Here is a 16,374-nt window from a genome sequence, read left to right as displayed (position 1 = left end):
GCTTACTCTGCTAACCTCTCTAGCCTCAACAGCACTAAGTCTGCTTCGTCGACTATCAAGGAACCCCGGAAATAGCAGTGAGTGACAAACATACAAAAGAAATAGAGGACATGACTATAGTAGGGATGAAGCAAGTAAAAGCAGCAGTTCCAGCAAAAGCGAACAAACACAGACAATTGATGCACAACTCTAAGAAGAGAAACTCGAGAAAAGCAGAACGGAGAAAACTTGTCACTTTCAATTCAAGTAAGGGCGAATACTAGGAAAATTTGTTTTCTTTCGGATAATTTTCTGAATTATGCCCCTTTGAGCACATATCCAGTTAAATGATGGCCTCCGTCGAAAAACACTGCAGACTACATGTACGTAAAATTAATAAGATAAAGAGTGGGAGAACACGCTTTATTAATATAATTTTTAAAAACTATTTCCTGGATAAAATTGAAGGCCTAAGGACAAATCTAAATAAATTAGAAATCCACCCAAGTGGGAATTGAAACCACATAATATAATATGAATTTCAAGTATAAATAAATTACCAAACCCCAATTTTTATTATTAAGTAGGCCTACACTGCTTAGAGTTACTTAGTTTTAGTACGTGTTTTATGGCACTTCCCACAAAGATAATGAAACGCTGAAGATTAGAAGCTGTTGAAAGAGAGTAGAGTCACAAACAGAAAAATAAAAGAGGAGAGATACAAGACGATACATGTCTGATAGAATTAGATCTACATCACTTTTATTTCACGTAACCCGTCTCTCTGCACCATCTCTCTCTAGGCCTACCATTTGCCCCACCTCACTCTTTACTGGACTAGCCAATCACTATGCCGTCCGCTGACTGCCTGCCTGCAAGCCCCCCCCCCATCCTCAGCTAGAGCTCTCTCGATCTCTCCCGCTGTATCCGAGTTCTGGACTTTCCTTTCCCCCGCAATATCCAAGCAAAAGTAATTAAGTTTCCGGTAAGGTCCCGTTATAGCATGTGCCGCTGTAGTCATGTTCTACTGTTAATGAATGTTTGATAAGAAAGAAGGAATAAACCACACCAGAGCACCTACCAACCCCACGCGCATAGAGTTGAACCCAGAACGCACACATGCAAGTCCAAAAGCATCCACACCCAGGATAACACACTTTTAAGGACTTATAATACTTAAGCAAACAAAGATGCTGCCTTTATTTTATTTTATTTTTTTAAATCACAAATTTATCGAGTATCTCAGTCTTTCTGCTGGGTCGAAAGCCCATCTCCCAAATGATCTATTTTAATTTTTTAAATTTTTTTTAGTTGTCGTAAGAGTGTTATGGCACTTGCAACACAATAAGGTCATATAAGTGCCGAAGAATAAATGAGTTACAAGAGAGTAACATACACAAAAAGGAGGAGGAGAGATAAAGAGGATAGCAGATGTTTGATAGGAAAGAAGGAGCAAATCACACCAGATTTTTAGTTTTAGTAAGTTTTACGGCACTTGCAACACAATGCCGAAGATTAGAGGTGTTTCACAAGAGACTAACAAACACAAAAAAGGGGTGATAAAGACGATAGGTGTTTGATAGGAAAGAAGGAGCAAAGCAACCGCTTATATTCCATACACAAATGTGAAATACATAATATATTCTCAACAAAGAAGCAAAACACAAGTGAGTTTTATTTATTCCTTTACATTAATGTTTATTTGCATGGGGCGACTGGAAACATAACAGCAAGAAACCTATAGTATGCGGCAGACCGCTGGACATGGCATGACACACATAGATATAAGCCAAATCTGCTCCAAATGGATGATGATGATGAGTGACGTTTGATGATGGTAGGGTGAAGTATTGTTATATCTACATATGTACAGACACATTGAATAAGTATGTGCGGCACAAAACCTGAGTCATTTGCTAACGGTCATTTTTTTCCCTCCAGTATCTTTCAAGCATTCATCGCAGTTACTCTCATAGAAAAATAAGACATTCAATATAAAAATTCGTCCATCCCATCCTTCATTTTTCATTTCTGTAATTTTCAACTTTCGTATTCCATAAGCTCCCTCCCATCCCTCTTTTTTTTAAACTCTAAAAACAATACAGTTGGGCATTGATAACACAATCACGGAACACTTGAAATAGCAGAGATAGCTTGTTGTATGATGTGCCATTCCCTCGACTGACATCTCTTTAAATTTTTGCAACAATACAGTTTATCTGAATTATGTATGGTTGCGTGAAACACAATTGTCATACGACGTAACTCTTTAACATTTCACTATATCGGTTCACCCGAATTACGGATGTATCGATCTATGACACTAGTCAATCCCCCAACGTGTTTGAGTTTGAGTTACCTGTGCCCAACGGTACAGTTATCGGGTGCACAAGAAGACAAAGGCTAAAAACAGAAGTCTGAGTATTTGTTAAGTTGTCATCACCTGCAGGCTACAAGCATTATGCATAGCAAAGTTAAGACAGTACAGGAAAACAAAAAAAAACACAGAAAAAACTAAAAACAAAACAAAATGATTCCAAATCACGTTTTAAAAATTACAATGCTGAAAATAGAACATGGAGAAGGGGGCGCTGAAACTGCAAGGGCTTCCTTTCAGTTGTACCTGTTTGCGATAATGCCCAAGTAATGTACAGCAGACAACGAACATCATTCATCAGTTTTTGAATAATCCTCCTTATTTACAGCAAGGCAAGCACTTCTACGAAAACGTACGGAAATCACTTACTTTCTTTTTTTTTTTGTGGGTTTTTTTCTTTTTCTTTTAAATATTTCTTCTTTCCTTCTTTTTATACATCAATATTTTCAATATTTAAAATTTCTTGATCCCTACACAGAAGGAATAATAGGGCGACAGAGAAATAAGTAAACAGTTCTATGCATGTTATATGTACATGTGTAAGACAAAGGTGATAACGGTATACTCATCTGAAAGCACCTCACAGGAAATAATACGCATACTTCTTTTCCCTTGACGTCAAGTTTTATAAAAGTCAAGGGCTTCTTTCTAAAAATTCTATACACTTCAAACACTTCCGATTCGAAAAAACTTCAAGAGAAGCTACGAGGTAAGTGCAGTGTTCACAGTCACAAATCTGCGTTAAATAGTTTTTAAAAATTAAAAGTCCAAAGCCTCTCACCTCTCTTATAACCCTTATTATAGCCGTGAGTTTGAAAAGACGATTGGCATTTCAGCACGTGAGAAGGCAACCTTCTTAAAAACAGACAACTAATGCTAGATATGAAGAAATTTTGTACAGATGTCTTTAAAACAAGAAAGACCGTAACAATCACAGACTTTTTATAGTAGTTCTCTCGGATGCCTACAACCAAAGATTGCATACTACAAGAAGGGCCACTGCTCTATTTGAGCCACACCAAAAAATAAAAAAAGCTTTCTCAACAATGCCATCTGTATATTATTGTGCATAATTTTAAGGACCGACATATCTTGTGTACAAAGAATTAGATTAAAAAAACACAGTAGAAAAACTATCTTTGAGAAAGCAAACAAAACATCTGAATCAGAGACGCTGGAAACATCTTCAATAAAGTCCTCTTGAACTGAACATCATTACTTAGAAGACAGCAGTAATCCGATATAAAAGAAAAAATCCAACTTTTTTTTCTCTTTTCATTTGAGCAATCTCTCTAAACCGAAAACCTAGCTAACCGAAGAAAATCTGTCAGTCCAACAGATTTCAGTTTAATTAAGCATACTCCACGTAATATTATTGTGCATATATATAACGGAGGACAAGGTTTGTGTGGCGGTTGAACCATCTTGTAGTACACGATCTTTACCATAATTTAATATTTTCGGACCGCAGCAAACAATGAAACATACACATCATGTTTCAATCAAATAGAGTGCCACTTACATCTGTAAGACTGCTATAGCTAACAGAATCATCATCGTTTGTTTGTTGGGGTTTTTTTTTCCATTTTTTTTTTTCTTTTTTCAAATGTCATTTCATTAACTAAAATTAACAAAAATGAAAGGAAGAATAACATACTAGTACACTTTTACCCCAATTCCAAAACAGGAACGGAGAGAACTCCTTACTCAAAGGAAAAACTGTTATTACATTATTATATGCATGAAAATGATAACCCTCATCTCAAATATTACGGAGGAAATCACTAGAGTCGGTAAAGGGTGTGCTGCCAATGATCAGGAACATAAAAACATAGTCCTCAAATGTGATTGCAAGGTAAACGTTTTGTCTTCACGATACGACTAGGGTGTGTGTGCGCACGTGCGCGCGCGTATGTGTGTGTGTGACAGGTGTGAACCAACGCCGGAGGGATTCTTCTCAATCTGCTTCACAAACACGGAATCAGACACAAGCGGGCCACAGATATGTAATGAAAACCCTTTGAACTCCAACCTCTTGGTTCTACTGAGACAAAATGCTTAGCTCCACGGGTCAGGGGATTAAAAAAATTATTTTTAAATGAATAAAGAATCAAACAAAATTGAAAACATAAAAAAAATGTGAAAATAAACAAAACAAAACAAAAACATTTTTAATAGACAACCCCCCCCTCCCCCCCCCCCCAAAAAAAAAAGAAGGAACCCAACGAAAAGGAATGCAAAAGTGACCCGTTGAGAGAATCACCCATACACAAGACCACAACAGGACATCAATGGTCTTGCATTCTCATCCAGAGGTTAAAATAAACATGTCGAGGGGGACGGTGCGTCATACGAAAAGTTATTAACCCCTTCGTGACAGCTACCGTACATCTTGACAGCTACCGTACATCTGGAAATGGACCGTACAGGATTTATAAAAATGTCCTACAATAGCTTTGAAAGGAAAATTTTTTGAAAGATTCGAAATATATGTGATCACAAAAAAGTACCAACCACATAAATCTATAATTTTGAAAGGGATTTCAGAAAAAACTGCTCACTATCCTGGCTACCAAAAATTGTGTGCAGCAAAAGTAAAAAAAACAAAAAACTACAAAAAAACCAAAAAAAACTACACCAGGAAGGGGTTGATACTCGGAAGCTAGTGAAGCGGTACATAACGAGTAAAATCCAGAAATACAAAAGCTAAGACCTTAAGGCGTCACAAGTAAACTGATCATCACGGATGCACAGTAGAAAATTACAAACAAGCCAGAGAACAGGGATACTGTGAACGCGGATACTATTACAATAACGTGCTAGCAAAAGACAACTGGACAAACGGTGTTCAATAGGGTGAAAAAAAAAAGAAAAAGGAATGATAAAGTAGGACAAGACTGATGCCAGACCAGACCAGACCAGCACAAATGACAATGAATTATTATTATATCATCACATCCTTAACAGTCAAAAGTACTGGAAGGTGGAGTGGGCTTGCTACATTCTGAGAAAAACGCTAACCTTCACAGATATGGAACGAGTTATACAGAAATACAGTCAATGCAAACTGGAGGAAAAAAAAACAAACAAAACTATAAAACACTAGAAGTAGTAGTTCCATAAAAGACTTTTCAGTTCTAGCTTTTGCTGTTTTTCTTTTTCCCTTCCGTGGTTTGATAGCGTCATAACACTTTTTTAATGGCGGAGGTGGGACCTGACAACGCTATTCCAAAAATCGGAAGAATTCCTGTTACCCCCACAACAGGAAAAACAAGCATTTCCCACTCGTATTTTTCAGCCATCTCGATCCCTAGACTGTATACATTTAAAAAAACAAAACAAAATGAAGTACAGTAAAACCAAAACGAGCCAGTTTAGACAAAAGAACCACCTTGCATGCAGACATCCACAGCCACAGAACACAAAATGGTAAAACAAGAGTTTGCATAAGAAATAAAAATACGTAACTAATTAACACTCGGATAAACAAAAAAACTATTTTAAAAAATTATATTCAACCTAACACAAGCTGTTCACACAGAAACATAATTTCACTAACATGTAATGCCAGTGATAATGAGAAAATGTTGGAACAATTACTTTTTCAAAAATGACTTCAACTTACAGAAATAAAACCAAAAAAAATTGGAACGTAATCGCTGCTGCAAGGGTGACAAGTCGTGGAGCAAAAATCGCCTTATTTCTAAACTTTACAGAAAAGCAATGTACGCTGTGCTATAAATCAATCAATAAAAACATGCACACATTTCAGCACTTTCTTTCCTTTTCCACAAGTAAACAACGACGACTCATTTTTCACATATCAAACATTAGCACCTTTTTCACATCCGACAAATTCACCGTGAAAGTGCATTCTTTGAAAAATAAAGCCCAAAGCATATTATTATTATTACACGTAGTGTGAAACAGCTCTCTCTCATGTTAGCGATACTACAACAGGATATGCGGGGACTTTGCTCAGCTTCGCTAAACAACTTTCTGTCGTCGACAACAAGCAATACGTTCACCTAAGGCACCGTGTCCCACATGAAACTGTTTACTCCTCCCTGATGCTACAGTGCAACTTTGCTGAACCCAATAACACAACAACAGGATGGGCAACAAATGGGGGAGGGGAGGTGGGGGGGGGGGGCGAAGTGGGGTGGAGGAATAGTGGTCGTTGGTTGTTGCGAGCTTAGCTGATTGTCTAAGTAACTTAGAGGCAGGCAGGGTAAACGTAGTATACATCAAGCCAAGGTGTTAGTTAACACAATTATTTATAGACGGACAAGCTTCCCGTTGCCAAACAGCAAATGAAAACGATGCGGGAGCATAATGAGTAAAGAAAACTTTAGCTCCCAGTCTCAACAAAGATGCACTGAATACCAACCAGAGTTTCTACAAAATTTGTATTACCTTATTTCAGTACTTTTGGTCTGATGCCCAGGAAAAACAATTTTTGTATCAAGGGTCCTATTTGAGACACCTCTTTCACTTTAAAAAAACCGCTTTGCCGGTGATCAAACTTCTGAAAAGTGCAAAAACGCAATGCGACTGAAATAACGCTTTCACTGTGGTTCACAAAGGCCCACTACAGCAGCAAACAATGTCATGGTCTTCCGGTCCAATACCATCCAGTCATAACCGATGTGGCATATCCGCAACATGGTTTTTAAAAAAAGCATTCATCCAAGGCAACAGGAAACCTGTGTGTCATTCCATTCCATATATGTCCACGGGAGACAAAAATCCAGAAATTTGCATGATAACACAATTATGAATGTTTACTAGTTGACAGGATTACATCCTCCCTCATCCCCATTCCCCACCCCGGCCCGAACCCTTTTCAAAATTAAAAATGTTCTTTTAATTTTAAAAAATAAATTGTTAATCTCCAAAGAATTCTAACAGTCACTTAACAACCATTCATTAGTGAAAATGACTGAAGTCCAGAGAGTGGTCATCGCCTTCAGGGGTGACTGGAGCTGACAGCAGCATGGGGTCACCGCTGACCGGCGACATCTCGTCCATCATCAGGTCATCCATCTGAGAGGGGAACAAGAAATATAGGACAATGAGAAAACAAAGAGTTATGGTAAAGGAGACTTTAGTAACACACTTACTTGATAAACAAAGATCAGTAACAATCTCCATAAAAAAACTAAAAACTAACTAAAAACGTGGTTTCTGAAGCTTTTTTTTCTCTGAGACAACCCTTTAAATTCTTCACCTACGAAATGAGAGGAAATGGGTCTCCTCATCTGAAAAAACTGACCACTTAAAGTAAATCTGAATGTGTTCTTTTTAGAAATAGAAGAAGATCCACACCAAAACTTTAAAATATATATTTATGTTCTGATCATTTAGCAAGATGCCAAGATGACTAAAGAAGTGGAACACACAAACAAACAAAAATAAAAATAAAACAACAAAACAAATCTCACATTGGTTAAGGAGTAGGTGGTCTGTGTGCTTGTTGGGGCCGTGTTCATTATTGTGGTCAGTGGTGGGGAAGGGGCAGACGGGGTCAGAAACTCCATGGACAGTTTCTTGACCGTCAGTAGGTCATTGGTGTCCAGGTGCGGGCTCTGTAGGCCATGAGACTGGATGACAGAGCTCATTTGCTGCAAAAGATAAATTTTAAAAAGCAAAGTAGAGTAAGAAATAAAAACACTAGGAAGCATGCAAGTCAGATGAAAGTTGTCAAAATCCAAAAAGACGAAAGAAAAACTATGAAATGGCTGGTTTTAAAACGAACAACCCGCACTGGACTCAGTTTAAGCCAACAATAATGATTCAATATGAGCCAACCGTACTGTTATGATTCAGTAATAGCCAACAATACTAATACGATTTAATATTAGCAAATTATTTTAAAACTACAAAACGTATTAGGATTCAGCACTCACTAGAGTAGATATCGTACACACATTCACCTTCCAACCCTTCTGAATGTAAACAGGGATGCCAAATGATTTTTGAAAAAAACAACTGAAAATGAGCGGAGCATCACACTTAACCTAAAACGAACCTTGTAAAATCTTTAAATGAGCCAACAAAAACATTTCTCTTATCATTCCCCTTTCCTTTGCAAGTGTATGAAAAAAAACCCAGAAAAAAGCTGGAAAAACCGGAGATTTGGCATTCCTGTATAAACCACAAAGCATAAACAAGTACATTCTATTTTTTTTTTTTTACCTCCTAAACAATTCAAATTATCAATGCTTTCCCCTCGTTGGCTTGGTCAAAGACTTACGTTGAGCGTGATCAAAACTTTGCGTAGGTCCGACTCTGTCTTCTTCTTCTGCTCTGTGATGGCCGACAGTTTTCTTTGATCGTCTTGCAAACTTTTGATATAGTCAACTGACGCCTTGAGGATATTGCCTTTGTTCTGCCTGGATTCGCTGTCACAGAAAATGGACAGACATGTCACAGAAAATGGACAGACATGTCACAGAAAATGGACAGATGTGTCACAGAAAATGGACAGACATGTCACAGAAAATAAGAAAATGGACAGACGTGTCACAGAAAATGGACAAACAAGTCACAGAAAATGGACAGACATGTCACAGAAAATGGACAGACATGTCAAAGAAAATGGACAGACATGTCACAGAAAATGGACAGACATGTCACAGAAAATGGACAGACATGTCACAGAAAATGGACAGACATGTCACAGAAGGGCAACAATGAAACAAAAGCAATCGCACAGAAACTTGCCAAAACCTTCAATCTTAAATGCAACCTTTTGTCTTCTTTCCACATTGATTAGCCACGCAAAAGTCTACAATAGCGAAACACACACCCTCAAAACCCCATAATGACGGAATCAACCTTAGAAATGACTTAGAATTATGTTTGAAGTTTTAATTTTGGTAGAAGTTTTAAGGTGCTCCCAACTGAATAAGGTCACATGAGCACCAATTGTGTTTGAAGGATGTTAAACTCATAATAAAAAAAAAAAACCCAAACAAACAAGAACAAGAACAAAAACACACACATTGTCTCTCAAACACATGTCAAAAGTTCACGGAGACTTACGGGTCAATGGAGCGTGGAAGGAGTCCACCGAGCTCTTTGATGCGGTCATTGATGTTGAAGCGTCTGCGCCTCTCAACTGTGACGGAATCAAAAAAAAATTTGGGAATAAATGAGTCACAAAGAAGCAGGACAAAACTGGACAAAAGCCATAGCAAACCAACAGAGATAAAAGTACCAATGAGAATGTAAATACTTTCAGGAAGAAGTGAGTTCTACATCCCTTTTAACATCAAATGATAATATTCAAGACGTAAGACCTCCAAACTAAATAAATGTCAATCCCCTGCAGACCAAGAAGATTGGTTGGAAAGCTTCAAAAACTTTCAAAACCACTAAAGTTCAATAACTTATTATAATATAAAACAATTGGAAATTCGAACCAAGCTCATCTTAACCATAGCAAAGCATAATACTAACTGCGACGAGTCAAGCTGTTATACAAGTAAACGCTGGACAAAAGTTGTTTGTGTGGGTTTTTTTAACACTTTGCAGTCACACAGCCAGCAGTACAAAATACCCTATCTGGTCACCCAGCCAGGAGAGTGACTGCAACGGACTTCTCAAGCCTGGCACCTGGCACAGAAAGGGGTAATTTTCACGGTCACATTATTGCGCCAAGTGACCGCAAAGTGTTAAAAAGGAAGGACGGGGGGGGACAACTTACTCATGTTGTGGTTGTCTTTCTTGATCCTCTCCTTCCTCCAGAGCTCGTCCTGCACCGACATGATGCCATTGTGGCTCAGGTCCTGGTGGCGGAACACCGGCGTGGGACACGAGGCGGGGGCCTGGTTCGAACCCTCAGGATCCACACCCTCATAGCCGGTGAGGAGGCTGCCGGACTGCTCAAGACAAAGGGAAGAAATGTGGACATTAGAGTTGGGTAAGTAAGGGGTAAGTAAGACGAACCAGACACAAGTATATTGTTGGTGTTCGTCAAATTATGTATCCCGCGACCTCAAGACTTTGTCGTATCTCCACTTTTTTAAACAGTGAAAATGTGACTTCTTCTTAAGCTCACTCTTTGTTATGAACTGTTTTCACTGTTTATTAAAAATGGAGATACGACAAGAAAGCACTGAGGTCGCGATCTGTCAAATTAAGTCAAATACTGTTTTTGAAAAATAAAATGTAATTTCTATCTTAGCGTGTCCAAGAATTGCTAAAACACTTGAGTAGAGTATTCTTTTACTTATTATAGTATCATCATTTGTAAATAAGGTTCAAAAAACTTTATTTCAGACAAAGATAAGTGTTTGACCTTGGTGGGTAGATAAAAAAATTGAGTCGACTCAGACACTGGTGATGCAGTGCTATGTGTCGAATTTGATAATGACACTGTGCTACATTGATAAACAAAATAATCTGTAACTGAAGACTAATTCTCTCTGCTTAATATATGCTATTTGAAACTTTTGATTTGTTATAAAATGGCAATTAGAGCATGTATCCACTCAGCAGATAAACACTTCAAAAGAATACTCCCACAATTTAAAAAATCTGGTGATCAGTCTTAACACAATGTGAGTGCACATACAGGACTATCCCATGCAACAATCATATAAACATAACAGCTTCACTACAAACGCCTCATTTCAACAAGAACACTTAGTAAAACAAAAGCACCACTAGACACAAATGTAGATGACCTACAATTATTGTCAACAATGTCATTTTCAGTACTGAAGAACACAGAAGTCAGTAGACTACTTAAGAAGTGTGGTGCTAATTAATGACAAGAATATAAATCTACTGAGAGTATTTGGGTTTCGCACAGGAATCTAAAAAATTATATCCATCCATTACATACTTTATACAGACGTAAGTAACACAGGGGCCTTCACATTAGCCTTAATTGATTATCAACACCTCAAAGTGTTACACAAGAGGGCAAAAAGGCTGAAGGAGCTGACGCATTGTTATCTGTTTATATCATAATAATATGGGACACGTCCGTGAACTAAATAAAATGCGCAGCACAAAAAAAGCACAGGCGTGCATAGCTCTCGGAAATCAATTCCGTGGCATGATTTTTCAACTCTGACAGAGTACTTGTCAGGGCTGATAAGATGTAAACTGTTTCATTTTATCCTTTCCCGCAGCTATAAAACAGCCTTAAATTTAAAAAATTATCAGCGAATGGACCTCATATCTGCTTATCAGTGTCTGGCAGCTGTCGAAAGCATGACAGTGCTTTTAACTGAATACCATATTTTTTGTAAACACAAATATTTGGGAGTCACAATATGGACTGGAAAAGTTAAAAATGCAAAAAAAATTATATGAAGGACAATGTCATTACTGAAATGACAGGCTTGTCAAGGTCACCTCACTCTAAGCTGTTACAGTCATTTGACTTGCAGGTCAGAGATTTTATGAACAGATTATCTCACAATACGCAGAATAAACTCTGTGTCTCACCTTGCCCCTTGAATCCTATAATTCAAAGACGTTTCAAATACATCAGAGTTGTATTATCATTTTCACAATATTCAAAGAATTCCATTTCATTCCAAAAAGATTGACATGTGAAATTCAAAATTTTTTACGCTAAATTTCTCAAAACTCTGTACTGAGCAGATAGAGCTTTGTAATTCTAGGGTAGCGATTTATCTTTTATAATCACTTTTTTTAAAAATCTTCACAATAGGTCATCACCATCATCACCATTGTCTTTCTCACCCTGCACCAGGGTACAGGCCACGGACAAACACTTTCCACCTTTCCCTATTCTGCGCTAACCTCTTGATGATATTCCACGTCTTCCCACTTTTCTGTACATCGATTTCTGTAATTCTTTTCCAGGTTCCACACGGCCTTCCCCTTGATCTTTTACCCTGTAGGTTCCAAATCTAACACTCTCTTTGTTATCCACAATAGGTACAAGTAACTGAGTAGTTCCACTCACCGAACTAGCTCCGAGCGAGGGCTGAATCTCCACCAAGTCACTGTCACCTAGCAGAGAGCCCAGCTCCAGGGTGTCCACCGACTGGAGGTCGCCCAGCAGGTCAAAGCTCGACGGAATAAACTGGAGGGAGGAAGAGAAAATGAAAGGTATGATAACAAACATCATACTGTGAAACAGCTTACTGGAGGTAGTGTAAAAAATAAAAGTTTGTCGAAATGAACTGGAGGAAGTGAAGGAAGCGAAAATGAAAGGCATGTTAACAAACATTATCTTGCGAAACAGCTAACTGGAGGTCGCCCAGCAGGTCAAAGTTCATCAGAATGAAATGGAGGACGGAAGAGAAAACGAAAGACATGATAACAAACACCCTCATCTTGCGAAACAGCTTACTGAAAAGTCGTGTCATTTCAATACAGAATAGATTCGGGAATAGATTTCACATAATGACTGTACATTAAATACAGGTGGTATAAATTTTCCAACAGATGAGTGTGTGTGGGGTGGGGAGGGGGGGTGGAAATAATATTATACTCCCCGATCTGACAACTAACTTAGAGAGAGAGAGACAGAGAGAGAAAAAGAGAGGGGGGGGAGAAAGAGAGAGAGAGTGAGAGAGAGAGAGAGAGAGAGAGAGAGAGAGAGAGAGAGAGAGAGAGAGAGAGAGAGAGAGAGAGAGAGAGAGAGAGAGAGAGAGAGAGAGAGAGAGAGAGAGAGAGAGAGAGAGAGAGAGAGAGAGAGAGAGATGAAACGTCCATGCTTGTCGATAATAATCCAACAGACCCACACAGGTCACCTATGGCACAGAGAAAAGAATAAAAGATCTGCCACCGCACAATAGGGCAAGGAATAAAAGAACCTACGACCACACGATGGAAAGGCATAAGTCATCAACATGGACACCTCATGTACAACTAAAGATCCCGTCTTCCTGGAGGAAACAAGGAACTAAAACATTTGCCATTTTTCACACTGCTATTACCGCATAAGACCAGGAGACAGTCTCAACGACAGTCCAGTCAAAGGTTAAATACAGATAGGGGCACAGAACGGGCCAGGGACGAGGTGGGCAACCAGGAAGTAATAATGATAGTAAGTTTAGCTTCAATAAACGTTTTACGGCACTTGCAACACAAGAAGGCCATATAAGTGTCGAAGATTATGTGTCACAAAAGAGTAACAAACACAAAAAAGGAGAGATCAGTTATAGCCTGAGTTCAAAAAGCACTTGCAACACAATAAGGTCATATTATAAGTGCCGAAGATTAGAGGTGTTACAAGAGAGTAACAATCAGAAAAAAAAAGAAGGACAGATCAGGACGATAGATGTTTGATAGGAAAGAAGAAGCAAACCACACCAGAGCACCCTCTAACTACTCACAATGAAAGGTTATATATATATATATATATATATATATATATATATATATATATATATATATATATATATAAATATATATAGGGATACAGAACAGGCCAGGGGCCCAGGGGCATGGTGGTAGGTAACAATCAACCAGGAAGTTTGATAGGAATATCAGACAGCATTTGTGCAGCGCGGCAATTTCCCACTAATCCCATACAACAGCAAGCTCTGTGAGCTTTCCAAGTACGTGTACAACGGGAGACCCCCAGAGATTTAAGGGAAAGGTCGTGCTTCTCTTCACGTGCGAAATGATCGGGTGTTTACCAAGGCCGTTCAGTGTAACGCGAGGGTCAGCAATAGTATTCCGTCTCTTTTTTTATTTAGTTGTAGTAAAAGTTTTACGGCACTTGCAATACAAATTATAGGCCATGTTAGTGCCGAAAATTAGAAGTGTAGATTTACTCCGTGTATATGTACTAAATTATTTTTTTTTCAATACAGACGATCGATCAAAGGAGTAGACCACACCAGAACACCCATCAATCACCCACCTTCAGTGAAAAATAAACCAGTTACATGTCTGATTTATATAACGGGACTCTCATAAACACAAATAATTATATACCGGTACTGTAATCATTGAAGCAATGCCCGTTCGTATCCATTCCATGTAAGTGTATATTTGCATTTAAAAAAGGAGTACCAGTCCACTTGATGTCTTTAGTTTTAGTTTTAGTAAGGTTTTTACGGCGCTAGCAACTGCATAGTCATATGAGCGCCATCTAGACTATCTACTAAATACAAGTCTACAACAATGCACAATACATGTACTAAACATTTTCCCTCTGCGTCTATAGTCGGCAAACTGTTCAAATGTGTTTAAGCCCAGAAAGCAAAATGTTTCAAGGGAGAGGGAAAAACCCCCCAACGGTTTTATTCCTGTAACAAAGTAGTTCCTAAATTATGTATTTTTGTATTAAGATTATTGTATTAAGACTTGCTTTTTCTTTCTCCAACATTCAGAATTTAGACAAAATATTTCTTGCACATGCAATGCAACCAATCTCACAGACTTAAAAACTGACCAAATAAGACAATTTTTTCAAGATTTTGGGCTTAGTAGTTTTTAACAGCTGGTCGAAGTTATACCGGTACTGCATTATGATGTGGGAGTTGTATTGACAAGAAAAAAAAAGGAAGAGGCTAGCCAACGGAAAATGTTAAATGTTTCAGGAGAGGGAGACTGCTAGGCTAGCCGTACTTATTAATTATGGCTAGACTGAAAAACAGCAAAAAAACACCCAAAAAACCCAACTCCCCCCCCCCCCCCCCCCCGAAAAAAACAGGTCTACTGAATTGTAAATACATTTTTTGCTTGCAATACCTAAAAGTTATTCTAGACAGTGCATGTATCTTGAACCTGAATAATTACTTATGAGACCCGTGTACTCAACAGGTTTTGGTCAATAGGGCCTAACCTAAGTTCGGCTAGCCTGTCAGTCCTTAACGTACGGCTAGCCTAGCCGTACTTAATAATGATAGCTGAATTTTAAATAAAATGCTTGTTTGCAATCCTAAAGTATTTGTATTTTAGACGAAACCAACAGGTGCCTTACTGACATGCATGTATTTTAAACCTAAATAATTACTAGATCTAAGGAGACCTGTGTACCCAAAAGGTTTCGGTCAAAACGGCCTGACTTTAAGTACGGCTAGACTTGCTGCTGGCTAGCCACTTCGAAAAAAAAATATATACCCGGTGCAAGCCTTACAGGATAAATCATCGCGACAGATCGTCGACAAATAGGCCGGTATCAACAAAAGTCTATAAGCAAACAAATCGAGGGCTGGGCACAAGAAGTGACTATAATAATGTATCCACTTTTGGTTGAAATGGAGTCAATCGGTGTGGGTAGTGAGACTTTAAATCGCTCTTTTACCTCTATAAATAGTATCTAAGCCGTAGCTTAATTCAGTATAGAGATAACTTTAAAAAAAAAACCCCACTATGTTATAGAGGTTCAAAATCGTCCAGATTTCAAACTAGTTTTTCTCGAAACTGAAAACTGGATATAATATAGTCACTTCTTGAGCTCAGCTGTCGAAATATTATTCCCTGTCGAGAAAATATGATAAATAATAATATTATGCACTCGTGAAAGTACAAACCATGCTGGGAATTCGGTAAAATGAGGAGGGGTGTGTCTTGTTGGTTCACGTCAGGATAACCTAGACGGGTCTGCTTAGCCTCCCGTCTCTGCAAGTTGTTTTATAGATCTACCCCTTTTCAAAATCATTACGGCGTGTAGAGCTATCACCCAGCTTCTTTTACTTCTACTTCTTCCATAGATGAATGAGTGCACGCATGCATAGACACGTTACGTGTGCACCATCCTCGCTAATACAACCCCATCTCGCTTTGATCTAGATGTCTTGTAGGGGTTTGTTCGTTCGGATGAAAAGACAAGACATTAACACGATACTGATCATTTAGTTCCGAGAAAGGGAGAGGGAAAAAAGAAGGGGGAAAAGCAAGACGAGGGGAAAGAAACAACAGTCGGAGATGAGGATCATAGGTACCCTCTCTACAACCATCTGTCTTCAGTTGCCAGGAAGACATATAATGGTTCTGTTCCCTATTCACGGAGAGAGAGAGAGAGAGAGAGAGAGAGAGAGAGAGAGAGAGAGAGAGAGAGAGAGAGGAAG

The 16,374-nt window shown here is 38.5% G+C and overlaps 1 protein-coding gene across 2 annotated transcripts in view; it reads right to left on the bottom strand.

Annotated features, from left to right (window-relative positions):
* Window positions 1-1,651: 1,651 nt before the first annotated feature.
* The window catches only part of LOC101853879 (microphthalmia-associated transcription factor), a gene marked incomplete at its 5' end in the record, with an annotated part of 47,292 nt that continues 32,569 nt past the window's right edge, over window positions 1,652-16,374 (bottom strand). Inside the window, 6 exon segments of one of the 2 annotated variants that reach the window (XM_013086986.2) lie at window positions 1,652-7,402; window positions 7,801-7,980; window positions 8,613-8,760; window positions 9,404-9,479; window positions 10,068-10,242; window positions 12,309-12,428. In XM_013086986.2, coding sequence (XP_012942440.1) covers window positions 7,286-7,402; window positions 7,801-7,980; window positions 8,613-8,760; window positions 9,404-9,479; window positions 10,068-10,242; window positions 12,309-12,428 — 816 coding nt within the window. 2 annotated transcript variants of the gene reach the window in all.

The sequence above is a fragment of the Aplysia californica genome, unplaced genomic scaffold (genome assembly GCF_000002075.1).
Source record: "Aplysia californica isolate F4 #8 unplaced genomic scaffold, AplCal3.0 scaffold00530, whole genome shotgun sequence".
NCBI classification, from domain to species: domain Eukaryota; kingdom Metazoa; phylum Mollusca; class Gastropoda; order Aplysiida; family Aplysiidae; genus Aplysia; species Aplysia californica.
The sequence above is the reverse complement of the archived record's forward strand: the minus strand, read 5'-3'. Positions and strand labels throughout refer to the sequence as shown.